The sequence below is a fragment of the Coffea arabica genome, chromosome 10c, assembly GCF_036785885.1.
Source record: "Coffea arabica cultivar ET-39 chromosome 10c, Coffea Arabica ET-39 HiFi, whole genome shotgun sequence".
In the NCBI taxonomy this organism is placed as follows: Eukaryota; Viridiplantae; Streptophyta; class Magnoliopsida; order Gentianales; family Rubiaceae; genus Coffea; species Coffea arabica.
In genome coordinates, this window is record NC_092329.1 from 9,582,648 (window position 1) to 9,598,161 (window position 15,514).

General features: G+C 34.8%; 1 protein-coding gene across 1 annotated transcript; it reads left to right on the forward strand.

The window, feature by feature from the left end:
- Positions 1–8,341: 8,341 nt before the first annotated feature.
- Positions 8,342–15,097, forward strand: LOC113714730 (uncharacterized). The gene is made up of 8 exons (XM_027238764.2): positions 8,342–8,746; positions 9,239–9,576; positions 9,980–10,165; positions 10,284–10,382; positions 10,510–10,581; positions 10,702–10,818; positions 13,664–13,930; positions 14,038–15,097. Exons 1-8 carry the CDS (start codon positions 8,503–8,505, stop codon positions 14,896–14,898), a joined length of 2,184 nt encoding a protein of 727 aa, XP_027094565.1. The 5' UTR covers positions 8,342–8,502; the 3' UTR covers positions 14,899–15,097.
- The last annotated feature ends 417 nt before the right edge of the window (positions 15,098–15,514 follow it).

Consider the following 15,514-nt stretch of genomic DNA (forward strand, 5'->3'; position numbering starts at 1 on the left):
CTAAACTAATAACTAATTATCTAATTGTTAATAGTTATTAACTAATCAAACTATTTCTGCATAGTTAAACTAATTAACTATTAACTAATTATCTAATTAACTATTAACTAATTAACTAATTAATTAACTAATTAACTAATTAACTAATTTCTATTTATCTAATTAACTAAAGCTGTTGTCTGTCCGAAACTAACAAACTATTTACATGTTAACTAATTAACTGCTTAACTAATTAACTAACTAATTATCTAATTAATTAACTAATTAACTAATTTCTATTTATCTAATTAACTAAAGCTGTTGTCTGTCCGAAACTAACAAACTATTTACATGTTAAACTAATTAACTGCTTAACTAATTAACTAACTAATTATCTAATTAATTAACTAATTAACTAATTTTTGTTTATCTAATTAACTAATTGTCTAATTATCTAATTAACTGAAGCTGTTGCCTATCTGAAACTAATAAACTATTTGCATGTTAAACTAATTAACTAATTAACTGCTTAACTAATTAACTAACTAATTATCTAATTAATTAATTAACTAATTAACTAATTTCTATTTATCTAATTATCTAATTAACTAATTAACTAAAACTGTTGTTTGTCTGAAACTAACAAACTATTTGCATGTTAAACTAATTAACTAATTAACTGCATAACTAATTAACTAACTAACTGATTAACAGACTATTTGCATGTTAAACTATATGCAGTACGCATTACTTATTTAAAGTATCGGCTCTTTATGGGTATTTTACTTTCAAACATTTAATTTATGATAAAAATATCAATATTTGTAAGTAAAATTCAAAAAGTGTTACAAAAAATATCAATATTCTTACTTTCAAATATTTAATTTATGGCCCTATGCTCCTCCCTTTTTGTAAGAATATTACTGTAACACTTTTTGAATTTTACTTACAAACATTGATATTTTTATCATAAATTAAATGTTTGAAAGTAAACTACTCATAAAGAGCCGATACTTTAAATAGGTAATGCGTACTGCATATAGTTTAACATGCAAATAATCTGTTAATCAGTTAGTTAGTTAATTAGTTAAGCAGTTAATTAGTTTAACATGCAAATAGTTTGTTAGTTTCAGACAGACAACAGATTTAGTTAATTAGATAATTAGTTAATTAGTAAATTAGATAAATAGAAAAGTTAATTAGTTAATTAATTAATTCGATAATTAGTTAATTAGTTAATAGTTAATTAGATAATTAGTTAATAGCTAATTAGCTTAACTATTAACTAATTAGATAATTAATTAAGCAATTGTCAAGCAAATAATAATTGTCAAGCAAGATGAGGGCAAAATTGGAAGAAATGTTTTATCTCACTTCTACAAATAATTTTTTCCTGGGACATCAAGCTGTCAGGGAGGTTTCTGCAACGAATTGTTACTGTTCAAGGGAGGTGAATGCAATTTCTAAACCTAGAGGGGAGGTCAGTGCAAATGTCAGAAATCTGAGGGGAGGTTTCTGCAATTATTCCTTTAAACAACAATATTATGTACCTTTTTGGAAAACTTTTCCAGGGATGTGATGCATCAATTCTGTCAGACAACAACAATTGTATAGAAACAATTAAAAAGATAGTCATCCCAAACTAGACACTAAAGAGATTCGAAATTATAGATATGCTAAAGAAGCAATAGAAAACAAATGTCCTTGAGTGGTCTTATGTTTGGATTTGTTAATCTTAGCAAGCAAGGATGCAATTAGTTTGGTTTGAATAGTTTGCTGAGCTTTTTATGTGTTGGTTACAAATTTTTTACTCTCTAGTCCACGTTGCACTCTTTTTTGATTATGTTATAGGAGTTTTCCTACCTTGTTATTTTCCTTTTATTTTGCTGGTCCATGCTATCCTGTCTACAGTGGAAGAAAAGATAGTAACAAGACATACTTTAGCAAAGCCTTGGCCGGATCCCAAGCCCCTATGGAAATATCAATGAAACACTATAACTGTTTAGACTCGGCGGTTTCAGTATAACAATTGCACTTTTTGGTATAAGTTTGCTGTATTCTCTCATATTTAGAGGGATAAGAAAGTATCTTATTCACCTTGTTATTCCTTCTTCTTTGCATACGTAGGATGGCATAATATAGGTAAAATAGGCTATTAGTTCATTTTACCTAGGCTCAGCAATTCCTGGGAGTCAAGGTTGCCTGATTCCACTATGCCGCCTGAGTTTCTTGAAGAAATGAGACTCAAATGTCAAAGTAGTAACACCAATATCATGAACGTCAACATTTTTGTGCAATCCAGGGGTGAATTAGCTGCATTGGGCATGAAGTACCTCAAGGGTTTGAGTAGAGTAGAGGTCTTCTCTTTGCTAATCAGCAGCTGATGACAAATAACAACACTAGAGAGGTAGTAGAGGAATTCACCTAGGATGATGGTGCCGTATTCAGGGCTGAGTTTGCTAAGATAATGATCAAAATGTCCAATGTTGCGCTGACTGATTCACAAGGAGGCCAAGTATGAGTCAAGTGCTAAGCTGAAATCCTTTTATTATACATAATTCTCTTGCCACATTCCTTTGTAAACCTTACTATACCGTTGACTTTTGCTAATAATTTAGCTAGGTGGTTCTTGCTATCAAATTTTTTATCATCAGCTTCTTTCATCTCTCACATTAGAACATTATCAAAACGATTTTTAATTTGTTTGTGCATATGATGCAGGTACTGATCTAACTCCTGTTGGCATCTTTAGGAGAGGTGTTGATTCTACATTTGTAAGGAGGAAAGATTAACCTCTCTGATGTTTGATGCCATCTCGATATCGTTTGACTAATTTGTGGATTGTTAACGGAGTTTTTGTTTAATATACATGTACTTATTTTGAATTATTTTGAGAGATACAAGTTATTTTAATGATTTTAAAGATGGATAATTTCTTGTATGGATTGGTGATGATTTGTCGTTATTTTACAATTCTTTAATTGTAATTTTAGGAGCCTTTTTACACATATTTTACTAAGCTAAAAGTACGTTGAGTCCTAAAAGATTTTGGACAATATTCAAGTTAGATAGTTTACTAAGCCAGTAGGCCTACATAGTTGATGCAAACCAAATCACAACTCCAAGAATGCTCTGCCTGAAAAGAATACTTTAAGTTGATTTTTTGTGTAAACAAATAGACGGCGGGTGATTTTAAAATCCATTTCTTTCATTTGTGTGATGGTCTATCCTATCCTGAGAGTTCTTAATTGCCTTATATAAGCTTGTTATGCCACAGTAATTGTATATATTACCAAATGCATGCACCAGAGTTCATAGATGCATGTTTTGTTCTTGCATGGATGTGAATTAGTATGCAAATGCTTATATCTATATTTTGATTTTTTGATAATTCTGATGGCGGAAAGGTTGTCAATTGTCATGATGTATGCAATATGCAGTTACATTTTGGCACGGTGTATCAGAAGATACAGATTAGCTTAGGTACTGAGATTCAGGCAAAATCCCACGTATAAGAGCTCTAAGAATAGTTTTGGTCATAATCATTCTATTTTTCGTTTCTCTAAAGTATTAGATCCAAAACTTAAGGATTTAACAACTTGATATTCTAAACCAAATGCCACGGTTGATTTTTTTGCTTTTTCTTTTTAATATTTTACCTTGAATTAGAAGTAGCATTGAGTCCAACATTTTCTTAATCAACCCTATTTTTGTATATTCATGCAAAAATCTTGATTCAATATAGTTTGAAAGTAAAACAAAAGAACTCTTCTCCTATAAACTGACCAAATATATACCTTATTCATGTGCATGATATGACTTGTCTGGAGGTTACAATTTACAGGAAGATTAAAAGAATAGGGTTTCAAGATTGGACCGTGGAATAAAACAAAAGATGTTATGATGTCTCCTCAACGTTGTTGTACATATGTTGCAACAGTCAGAAAAGTCCTAATATTTAGGAAAAGGGAAGCTAAGTTTACATGCCACAAATTTAGTAGAAAGTATACAACTAGAACTATATCCTAATCCTTGTAGGATTAAAGCTTCGTGATTGGATTGGATCAATCTTTAGGTTTTAGTAATCCAGTTATATGGTGTCCTAATGTTATAAGCACATGCTTTCCTTCCTTTCAGCTGACCCACGGTTTTATTTGTTTGAAGCCATCAATTGATGAAAGTAACGCTTTCAATGATGGTTAAAATTACATATTTTATTAAATGACATAAACAAAGACAAGATATGCAAAATATGCTACTCCAATCAAAGTCTAATAATACACTTAATTTTTTGTGGAACTATGACCATTAAATACTTGAAATGATAAATGGGGAAAATGCATTTTTCATCCCTAATATGTAAGGTGTTAACCAATTTCGTCTCTGAAGTTTCATTCCAAACATATTTCATCGTCATAGTTTTATAATTTTGACCAATTTGGTCCCTAAAGTTTATGTAGAGTACATGTCATCCTTACAGTTTCATAATTTATACCAATTGAGGACAATTAAATGATTGTTAACCAATTTGGACATAATATCATCATATGTCCCATTAATAATTGTATTATTAATACTTAATTTAGTTATTGATTAAATTACAGAAATAACAAGTGTTTTTGAATATGAAACTATTTCTTTTTTTTTTTTAAATTATGATATGATGTATTTGAAATAAAACAAATAGATTGAAAGATAAATAGATGATTGAAAAACATGTACATAATGCAACTATTGGTGCAAAATACACAGCAACTGACAGGTTGTCGAGGCCTATGCAATAATAAAAAATAAACCTAATTGCCAATTAAAATAGCCAAAACCCGATTCCAAGTACTGGAGCAGGGACTCTAGGTGTACAATGGGTTACTTGATTCATCCTGTTCCCGAAGAATTTGCTTGATCCGATATACCCGAATGGAATGGTTTTTTCACAAATAATTATTAATTTGTAAACGGGACAAGTAGGGTCGTATCCTCAGAAATTGGAGATATTTGTCTTTTTTCAAATCCAAAGTAACACTGGGGATGTTTTTGTATAAACGACGACAATCAAAGGAGTTCAAAGAAAATTAAATAACTAACTAGAAATTAAATGACAATTCACTAAAATTAGAGTAATGATAATTAAAGGTCTAGTCAAGAAATAACTTCAGCAATGGTTCACCTAATTGATCATCGATGCACAAGTAATTTCAATTATTTATTAATAAATAGGTTATAGTTGCCAAACAAGCGATGACAATCAACCCCTCCTTACTGTATCGGTGATTAAGGTACGTCCAATGATCACTGCTCTAATTGAGAAATAATTCTAGGCACGCCTGTAAGATTTAATTCCCTGATTGCCTTACGTATTAAAGGAGTCATATTCTAACAAAATAACGTACTATCAGGGTTATTTTAAATTAGCCCTACATACTCTATATGTTTTATGTGTTTATTTGTTTTAATTATGTTTTATATGTTTTATTTATTTATAATGAGTGTATGATGTCACCACACTAGTCCAATGCTAGTTGTGACTTTTCTCCCTGATTTCTCACTAATCTAATGCTAGTGGGGACTTGCAGAAATTTGTTAGTTCAATATTAAACCCTTTAAACCGTTTTCGCGCTAGATTCATACCTTGTGTGACCTTTACTACGTCTCATGCATTTTTTCCTATTTTTAGGTTATTTTCATATTTTTCTACTATTATTCTCATACCCTCTATATGCTTGGACCATATCATTTAGAATTGCATTTCATTTTAGGAAATTAGAAGTAGTTAGTCCATTTGTTTGACTAGATTAAGAGAATTTATCTTTCGAATATGGAAAATAAGTGAGTATGACTTTTTAGCCTTAGCACGCTGTCACTCCTTTATAAAAAGAAAAATTGAATCACGAATTTTAGTTTCTCATATCCTTTATATTAAATTCTCCTCTTTTAGGTTATGTATATTTATTTATATATTATAATTTTCTTTTTTGAGTCTCATCTTTTACATCTTTCGTGACCTTTTCAAAAAATCATTTTTAACCGTTACAATTAATGTGATTGGTACTAATTAAATTTTGAAAAGACATTTCGACCATCTCGATATCCCTTAGATCTAGACTCGTATCCATATAGAAACATTCAAAATGTGATAAGTTTTATAAGTTAGACTAGGAAAATTTTGGACTAAATCTCGCAACTAATCTTGGTTAGGTTGAAAGAGTGTTTTAGATCAAATCATTGCCTTTTCTTTTTTCAAACGTGACTCCCCAACTCTTTTATCTTATTTTTAAAGACCTGAAGTCGTTTAAAAGTGTTTTATTTATTTTTATTTAAAATATACTTTGGATAATTTGGTATACCTAGATTCGATACCAAGTGACGACTTTTTTTTTTTAAAAACCCTTTTTAGACTAACATTTTGGGTCCAAACTGTTGCATTATTTAAAGTTCCATTTTAGGCCATTTTTCTTTATTTTCTAAAATAAAAAAAATTCATTTTTTTAAAACAACTTTTTTATTTTTCAAAAATAGGGTGCGAGAATTGCTTCAGATTTTGCTTGAATCAAAGTTTACAACATTGCATTGAATCCATGGTTTTCATAATTTGTTTTGTTATAATAGTAGAAGAGTAATATGAAGAGTCACTTTTCAAGATATTGCTCCAGTGGGACTTTGTTTTACTGTTTTAATTTCTCTATACATTGCAACATCAGAAGCCTACATAGATCCCTTTTACAAGTCCATCTACCAAAGCAAAATTATAGTATGTCATTCTGTTCAAATGACAAAGACACTTATAGGCTAATGGATTTACCCAGCTTAGCATATACTTGCGCTTCACATGCATGTACAGACGCACAAAAAGGAAACTAATGCAAACAATTGAAGATTTTCATGATAAAATGAACCTTCAGATAAATAACAGAAATATGTAAGGAGCAGATAGTATCATAAGCCAAAAAGTCATGAAAGCAAAAAATTGTGGGCGATAACAACTAATGGGAAGAAGATACACGTAACAAAGCACTAGGTAAGGAACGAAAGAAGCCGAATTGCTAAAAATAGGCTAAAACCTTGTGGTAATTCAAAGTACTCCAATTACTACTGTAGTTAACAAAGCATCAACAAGGAAAACTGAAGACCCAAAACTTCTATTGCTGATTTTTTAAAGACTGGAAGAGAAAACGTACCATCTACTCGACTCACAAACTCCACCAAGGCATATCGACCAACTTTGGGATCGTCAAAGAATTGTATTCCAGTGACCCATCTAGCCCCGTCAAAGTCATGGAAAAAACGATAGAGTTCATTGATTGTGGTTTTATCTCCCAAGCAAGAAATGAAGAGGGTCGGAACATCTTCAAACTATCTACTGCTCCTTTTGTTGCAGTCACTGAATAGGGGATCCTCAATTTCTCGTCGTTCGTTTGATAATCCAAAACAAAAAAAAATTGGGACAAAGGAAATAACCTCGGCACCGAGAGAGAGAGAGAGTAGTCGAGAAGATGAGGGTCGAATGGTCTAAATATATCTTAGGGTCTGTTTGATAACATAAAAAGTGCTGAATTTGAATTTTTTCAGACATTCAGATGTTTTGAGTGTTTGATAAATGAAAATCCATTTGCTGAACTTATTAAGTAGTGTTGAACTTGTGTGTATTTTTTTCAGTATAAGAATCCTAACTGAATGCTTAATTCTGATAAGAATCAATAGAATTATTTCAAATACCTTATCTTATCTACCAAATCTACCCTTATTTATTAATTATGTTCAAAATTCTTATATAACTAAACAACTTAATATTCTGTATCTAATAATTTTCTATTTCTCTTTTCTCTCTTTTGAATGACTTTCATTTCTTCTCTATACTCCTCATATAATATAATTCATCTTTTATATTAGTTTGATTTAAAAATAAATATTGTCATTTTCATACCTAATATTTTTAGCTAATTAAATCATAGGTTCCATTTCTTTTTTTGATGAAAAATATAAGGGCAAAATTGTCAAATTTAACTTATTAAGCACTCAGTTATAAATGTTTATCACACAGTATAAATAGGTTTAGTATTAAAATTCAGACATTCATGTATCTCTTTTCAGTACTTAAAATTCAATAAATTAATTGTATCAGTATTCAGATTTCAGAATTCAGACTTCAGAATTCAGATTCAGTTTTATCAAACGGAACCTTAGCAATGGTAAGTGACTGGTGCACCAAGCGGCCTTGGATGCTGAAGCAATCCGGTTCTAGTATCAAGCGTTCAGCTAAATTGGTTGGGCTTTACGTATTCAGCCCATTCTACCCGAAACCCTAATCCAAAATTCTGCCCCCTCGAGCCTAATCTCCTGCTATAAATACAGCCACCCACGCGCAAAGGAATTGGTTTATTACATTTTTGTAACCATTATCTGTCTTCCCCTAAAAAAAAAAAAAAAAAAGAAGAAACTCTCTCTTCTGTGCTAAGATAGTAACGTAAGCTGATATTTTGAAACCCTAGCTAGGGCTTGGTGGTGGATATTTGACGCTGATCTGAAATGGCGGACGAGGAGGTTATGGTTGCTGCGGCAGGGAGCGGGGTGCAACTTTCCGACCATGAGAAAAAGCGCAAGCTCGAGGATTTGGAGACCGACGTTCCGGAGCCACTCTCCGGTGTTGACTCGCACGCCAAGGTGGACGCGGATAAGGATGGGAATGCAGAGGAGGATGATGAGTTGGCGGACCTCAAACGACAGCGTGTGGAGGATAATGCTGAGAACAACGACCAACCTGCTGGCCTCGGTATGTTTAGTGCTGAATATAGATGTTAATTGTTTGATATAGGCGTTTAAGTATTGTGCTTGGGAATGTAATTTTTGAGTTTTTGGTGGGAAATTTGTTTCGTTTTTGGGCTTGTAGCAATTCTGCATGTGTGTTTGTGGCCTTAAACCATTTTGTATTCTAAATATTTAAGTTTTATATATTTATATTTACGTTTGGGCATGAAGATACTTGTATCTGGATGTACTGTAAAATTTTTGTTTAGAAAGTACTAAAACATTGCATCTTTATGCAAATGGTAGCCCAAATTCATTGTAAAAAGGATCGGGAAGATTTGTTATGCTGGTGCCATTTTAATGTATGGGGTGAGCACATGAAACAATTCAACTAAGAACTGATTATGCTTTGAAAATATGATTTAACAGCTTGTGCAAACATGACGATGGTGAAATTTATTAACAATGTTTTGACTAGTATATTAGTGGGTAATAATGGCTCCACTTTGGTTGGCAGGTCCGGAGAATGGGTATGACAAGCCAGAACAGTCTGAAGGAGGGGACGCTGATGAGCAGCCAACAAGTGTGGAAGATAATGCTAAATTGGAGGATGGAGATGGCCAAGAACTAGCTCTAGAAGCTTCTGCAACAGTCGAAGAACTGGCTCATGGAGATGAACAGAATGGTAATGGTGACCAGCCCTCAGTTGAGAATGAGAGACCTGCAGCTGGAAATGAAGAAGAGTCCAAGAAGGAAGGTGAGGAGCCTTCTGCAGAAGGTGATGGGTCTATTGTTCAGCAGCAATCCAGTTCTGATGCTGAAACCTCAAAGAAAATTGAGGTTCCTAATAATAAGGTAGTTTGTTTAATCAGGCCTGTATTGGCTTAATGTCTTTTCTAGAGATGTTCTAGCTATGGTTGCTATTGCTGAAAGTTTTGTTCATTTTTCACAACCCTGTAGATGCTCCATAAGAAGGAATTTAGGTTTTCTTTTTTAATTATCTTGGGGAGGTTTTTGGCTAGGGGGACTGAGAGGATAAGAATGTCTCAGCATGTTTCTATTTCTTTTTTTGGCATGCAAGATAGATGGTTTGTGTAGAAAGATGCGTAGTAGTGTTAATATTTAGCTTAAACAATGGGAGAGGGAATTTGTACATATAACTTGTTGCTTTAAGTGTGTACTTTAATATCACCATAATATTGGTATCCTTACCTGTCTTATGTTTATCTCTTATGGATTTTTCTCTGATGTGGTATAGGTTGGTGTTTTGATTGGCAAGGCTGGGGATACTATTAGGTTTCTGCAATATAATTCAGGTGCTAAAATTCAAATTATGAGAGATGCTGATGCTGATCCGCGTGCGGCTACCAGGCCTGTGGAACTAATTGGAACTCTAGATAGCATAAACAAGGCGGAGAAGATGATCAACGATGTTATTGCTGAGGTTGCTTTCCTTAAACATTGTTCTGCATTGAGTTGGATGATGTATAACTCATTTGGTTTTATAGTCAGCTCTCTTTTGGATATTTGTAATTTAATAACCAAATGTATTGCATTTTCAGGCAGATGCTGGGGGTTCTCCTTCTCTTGTGGCTAGGGGCTTCAGCACTGTGCAGGCTGTAGTTGGAGATCAAGTTGAGATTCAAGTCCCGAATGAAAAGGTTTTACTTGTGTTGTTGTCTTTCTGTATCTCCAGTCCCTTTGTTTCTCTCTTTTTCTCTCTCTCGGTATACTCTAGCTATTCTTATGTTCTCCAGCTGAACTTAATTTTGTATTTTTCTGTTACAGGTTGGCTTAATCATTGGAAAAGGTGGAGAAACTATTAAGAATTTACAGACAAAATCTGGAGCTCGTATTCAGGTAGTTATCAAATATTCTATTCTGTAGTATGTGTGAAAAGCCAAGGGAAAGTCTGATGTGAAAGTAATTTTTCATGAATCTCCTGATGATAAGTTGTTGATGCTGTCCTTTTTGTTTTAGTTGGTTCCCCAGCATCTCCCAGCTGGTGATCAATCCAAAGAAAGGACAGTGCGAGTTACTGGTGTAATGAAGCAGATTGAAATGGCAAGGGAGATGATCAAAGAAGTCATGAATCAGGTTTGTATTTACTTTGCACTTTTGTTCTCGCACAATAGTTTATTGTCCTTTACATCATTTGCATTACTGGATGCAACTTTTGCTGGGTTTGAAGTAATTGTCTGAAGAAACTTGCTTCTTCTTAATCACTAAATCACTTTTTGACTTGTGTTACTGCTCAAGTATTAGTTATAAGAAGAAATGTACTCTCAGTTGTGAGGAATATTAGTTGGGTTTATGATGGATTGCCTCTGTATGCTTTTCCACCCTCTCCTTTAATTGAGTAAGATTTGGGTAGCTACAGTGTTGTTTCTTTAATCATGGTGTCAGTGCAGTTAACCAGTATATGACTTGGCTGTGTTGCAACATTACCTCATTGTGTATTGCAAGGATGTTGTGTAGATGGCTGTTTGGCACTCCTATTGATTAGACTTCTGTTTGTTAAAACAACTTCTAAGCAGAGGATTAGAATGCACAAGTATACAAAATCTTGGTTGTGATGTGAAGATGCATTTTTCTGATTGCTTGTGTGATTGTTATGCTCATGCCACATATGTATGCTGCCAAGCTTAAACTATTTATTTCAATTTCAGTTTTCTGTTTGAGCCTGAAGTTTCCATGAAGAGCATTGTTATGTTTAGAAACTCAAGTTATGGACAAATGACGTATCGCATTGTAATCCCAATATGCTTGTTGAGTTTATTGGCTGGTCATCATAAAAATTGTTTTTGTAGGGTAGGCATTTGACATGCTACTAGAATTCTAGTCACTGTTGGCAAAATTGATGGTACTTTTATGTAATGGTGAGATCTTGATAATCAGATCCATGTTTCACTTGGAATTATGATGTGTTGTTTAAGCAAGTGATGGTTGCTATGTCTTTTTTGAGTGGCGCATATTTGATGGTTTAGATAACAGTTTAACTATCACAAGATGGACTGAGAGCTAATTGCGTGATTAGAGTCTTAAGGTTTTTTGTGTAATAGGTCACTTTAATGCAGTTAGGAAGGCTGGTCTTATATTCAATGAGATGTCGGTTGCCATGATTTATTTATCTTGAAGCTGCCGATTTCGAATTGCTTGGCTTTAAAAATGCAGATTTGGCTTCTGCCTCTCACTTCGGGTCAGCATTGCCTTCTTGGTGTAGCAATAGACAACTATTCACTCTCATCTACCAAAGAGAGGTACCAAGCATTAATCCTCGGGATTGCAGGATGGTAAAATAGTTGGTAAGATTGCTTTGAGACTTGAAAACTGAAGTGATAAATACTACTAAGATTGTGTTTCATTAGCCCTAGTGCTCTGGTGTCCTCATGTTCTTTGCTTGAGACGTTATGGGGAGGAGTATCATGCTCAGTTGGATGATGTTTTCTGAAGTGTTATAGGTTTCATATGTCTAGATTTAATTTGGTGATGCAAGGAACAATGAAGACAATGACACTTATCCTTGTAATGCATTATTTGGAGTTGAATATTTGGAGAGCCATGATGATTGAATATGGGCCATGTTATATAAATGTGATATGGATGCTTTTTGATGGGTTGACAAAGTTTGTTTTCTTCCATGCTCTACGATTGCAATATTGATTTCGAATGAGTTTGGCAGTTTACTATGTATCTGTGGTCTTCAAATGTGCCTCATCTGGAGTTCATCCTTATTTATTTATTTATTTGGGACCATTCTTGTTCTGATATGAAAATGTCATTTGCACTGCTTTGATCTAACTTTTGCTACAAAATTTGATCCTGTGATGCATAAGCTGCATTTATTTTCTTCTCTTCATTGTACGGTAAATGTGAACTTTATGTTTGTCAATTGCAATTATTAGCTTGGGGTTTGCAAGGCTTAGTTGTCTGAACTGGCTTCAATTTTTTGAATTTCTTTCACCAGATCTGTGTATTATTGTGCATTAGCATAGTAGTCATTTTTCTACTCGAGTTACATCTAGTGTTTTTCTCCCCTTAGTTTGCTATTTGCGACTGGTATTACGAGGCAATTATTGACGGGTTTTATGTATCTGGAATATTGTGACAGCTGACACTTACCTGACATTTGATTCTTTTTTGCATTGTTTTATATCCTTTGATCAGGGGGCAACCTTGCCCACACGGCTTCTACTAATGGGAAACTGTTGATTATTAACTGTAAAGATAAATTTTAGGTTTGTCAATTGTCAATATGCTATAAAATATATGTATGCAGGTACAATTTGCATGATTTGACATTGGGATTTCATCTTTTTGCATAAATTATTTTCCTATTCCACATTATATGAAGTAATTTATTTTGTTAAGAGTGAAGCATATTTGGATGATCTGATGTTTGTTTTCCTTTTTGATTGATTGTTAATTTGTCAAAATTTCAGTCCTTGGATATTCTGAATGGAATCAACACATCAATTACATTTTGTACTTTGATGATATGGAAATGTTGCATAGAAATTTATGTTTCCTGTTTCTGTGCTGATATATGGTTTGAGGTTTGCAAATTTAAGACTAGTTTTTTCTCTGTAGTTTCCTACATTTAATTTGATTGTTCACTAATGCTTAATTATTTGTGCTAGAGTAATGCATTGCTTAGTTGATTGATTTTTTAATAGGTGTTTTCGCGACTGTTGTGGCTATGCATATTACTTCATTTTGGTTATTCAGTGATCTTTGTAGATGATTATCTGCCAGTTCTGCTTCTAATGGTCTCCATATGTGGTATCTGACTGGATTGTTTTAGCTTCCTAATCATTAGTTTTGTGAGCCAAGTCATGCATTATTATTTCATAATAGTTAGACATTCTGCACTCTTCCAGTCGTGTGATTATCAAATAAAAAGTTGCTATCCTCACTTTTTTTGTTCATCTTTGTTTTTTAGACTGTGAGGCCATCACCTCTTTCTGGTGGATATAGTCAGCAGGCTATCCGTCCTCGTGGCCCTGTTAACCCGCAATGGGGAAATCGTGGTCCTTATCCTGGGCAGTTTATGGGCTATGATTATCAGCAAAGAGGACCATATCCATCACAAAATCCTCAATATCCAGCTCAACCGTATGGGAACTATCCTCCCCAAGGACCCAGAAGCAGCTTTGGTCCTAGTTGGGAACAGAGGGCCCCAGCAGCTATGCATGGCCAGCCACCGCAGGTTTGGTATTTTTTACTTCTATCGTGGTTGAGGATCATACAGCTGAAATGTGCTTCGGTTTTCTAACAATCCTGCTACTCGCCCTATTATGATGCATCTACTTGCAGGCAAATTACAACTATGGGCAGCCACAGGGTCCAGAATATGGGCAGCCTGCGCCTTATTCCCAGACACCTGCACCGGGCTATGGGCAAGGATACAGCGAAGTGAAATATGATAGCCAGTTGCCAGCCCACCATTCTTATGGTGGACATGGGGTACCTCAGTCAACGGGTTACCCTCAAGGTGGTGGTACCCATCCAGGCTATGGTCCACAGGACCAATATGGCAGGTCAGCATCATATGGTATGCCTCCACAGGCGCCTCATGGCCAAACTTATGGCCAGCCTAGGCCTAATCAACCTGGTGAAATGCCTTATCCAGCTCCTGTTTCAACCCAAGCATATGGTTCCAATGTGCCCCCACAGCAATCATATGGGTACGCATCAAGTGGTCCAGTGCAGCAAAGCTATCCTTCTTATGGTTCAGGACATGCTGCTGACGGTTATAATCACCCAGCACCTGCAGCTGCTGCTGGTCCTGGTTATGCTCAGCCTAGTGCACAACCTGTTTCTGGTTATGGCCAGCCTGGTGGACAGCAGCCCTCTGCTTATGCCACAGGAGGTTATGGTTCATATCCAGCACAGCCTGGTTACACCGAACAACCAGCCGCTGCCACTGCTGGTTATGGGTATCAAGGCGCATCGGATGCAGCGTATCCAGCTTCTGGAGCTTATGGTGCCCCTTCTGCTGTCCAACCAGGCTATGGTCAACCACCTCCAACCCAGCCAGGCTATGATCAATCCAACCCTCAAACTAGTGGTGCTTATGGAACTACACCTGCACCAGCTGGTTATGCGAAGAGTTTGTCACCCCAGCCTGGTTATCCGCAGTATGACTCCAGTCAGATGTATGCGGCACCTCGGTGAAATGCTGTTGGTTTCTAGCTGATAGTTGGGAGTAGGAGCTGTGTTTTTTTTTAATTTTAGCTTCAAAGTACAAGGCATTCATACTATCTCTACTTTACTGTGTCTAGGACCCCAGATGCGGTCAAGTTGTACTGCACAGAATCAAACATCGGGATGTGTTATAATTTCTCATAATTCGATGACCTATTGACTTAGTTAACTCATGTAGCATGAATGGCTCTGTTAAGTATGTCCTGTTAATTATCTTTCCAAGAGGCTTGCTCTACTTTATTATTAAAGTGAACTTACTCTGTGAATGACAGTGGACGATGTGACCTCATTACGGTTAAAGTACCGCAGGAAATGGTATATGACTCGATTACAGTTAAAATCCTATAGAAAATGAGAGTTGTGCGCATGTGATGGTCATGAATGCTAGAAGAAAGGAATGAGTTCAAACTGGTACAAAGGTAGGAAAGCTTAAGCCATCTTTGCATGTTGCTAGGTTTCATCTAATTGACCACTTCTGTTTAGTCTCTTTGTTGCTCGGTTGTTCTTAGAAAAGACAGTTTGGTTAATGGCTGAATTGTTGGAATTTGCCACAAACACCCTAGCTGACATACTGATGTTTGACTGA

Excerpts from the sequence above, each read along its gene's own strand:
- LOC113714730 (XM_027238764.2), top strand. The coding sequence starts at position 8,503 with ATGGCGGACGAGGAGGTTATGGTTGCTGCGGCAGGGAGCGGGGTGCAA. Across the intron at positions 10,582-10,701 it reads AATCTGGAGCTCGTATTCAG|TTGGTTCCCCAGCATCTCCC; the intron begins GTAGTTATCAAA and ends TTTTTGTTTTAG. Across the intron at positions 13,931-14,037 it reads TGCATGGCCAGCCACCGCAG|GCAAATTACAACTATGGGCA; the intron begins GTTTGGTATTTT and ends ATCTACTTGCAG.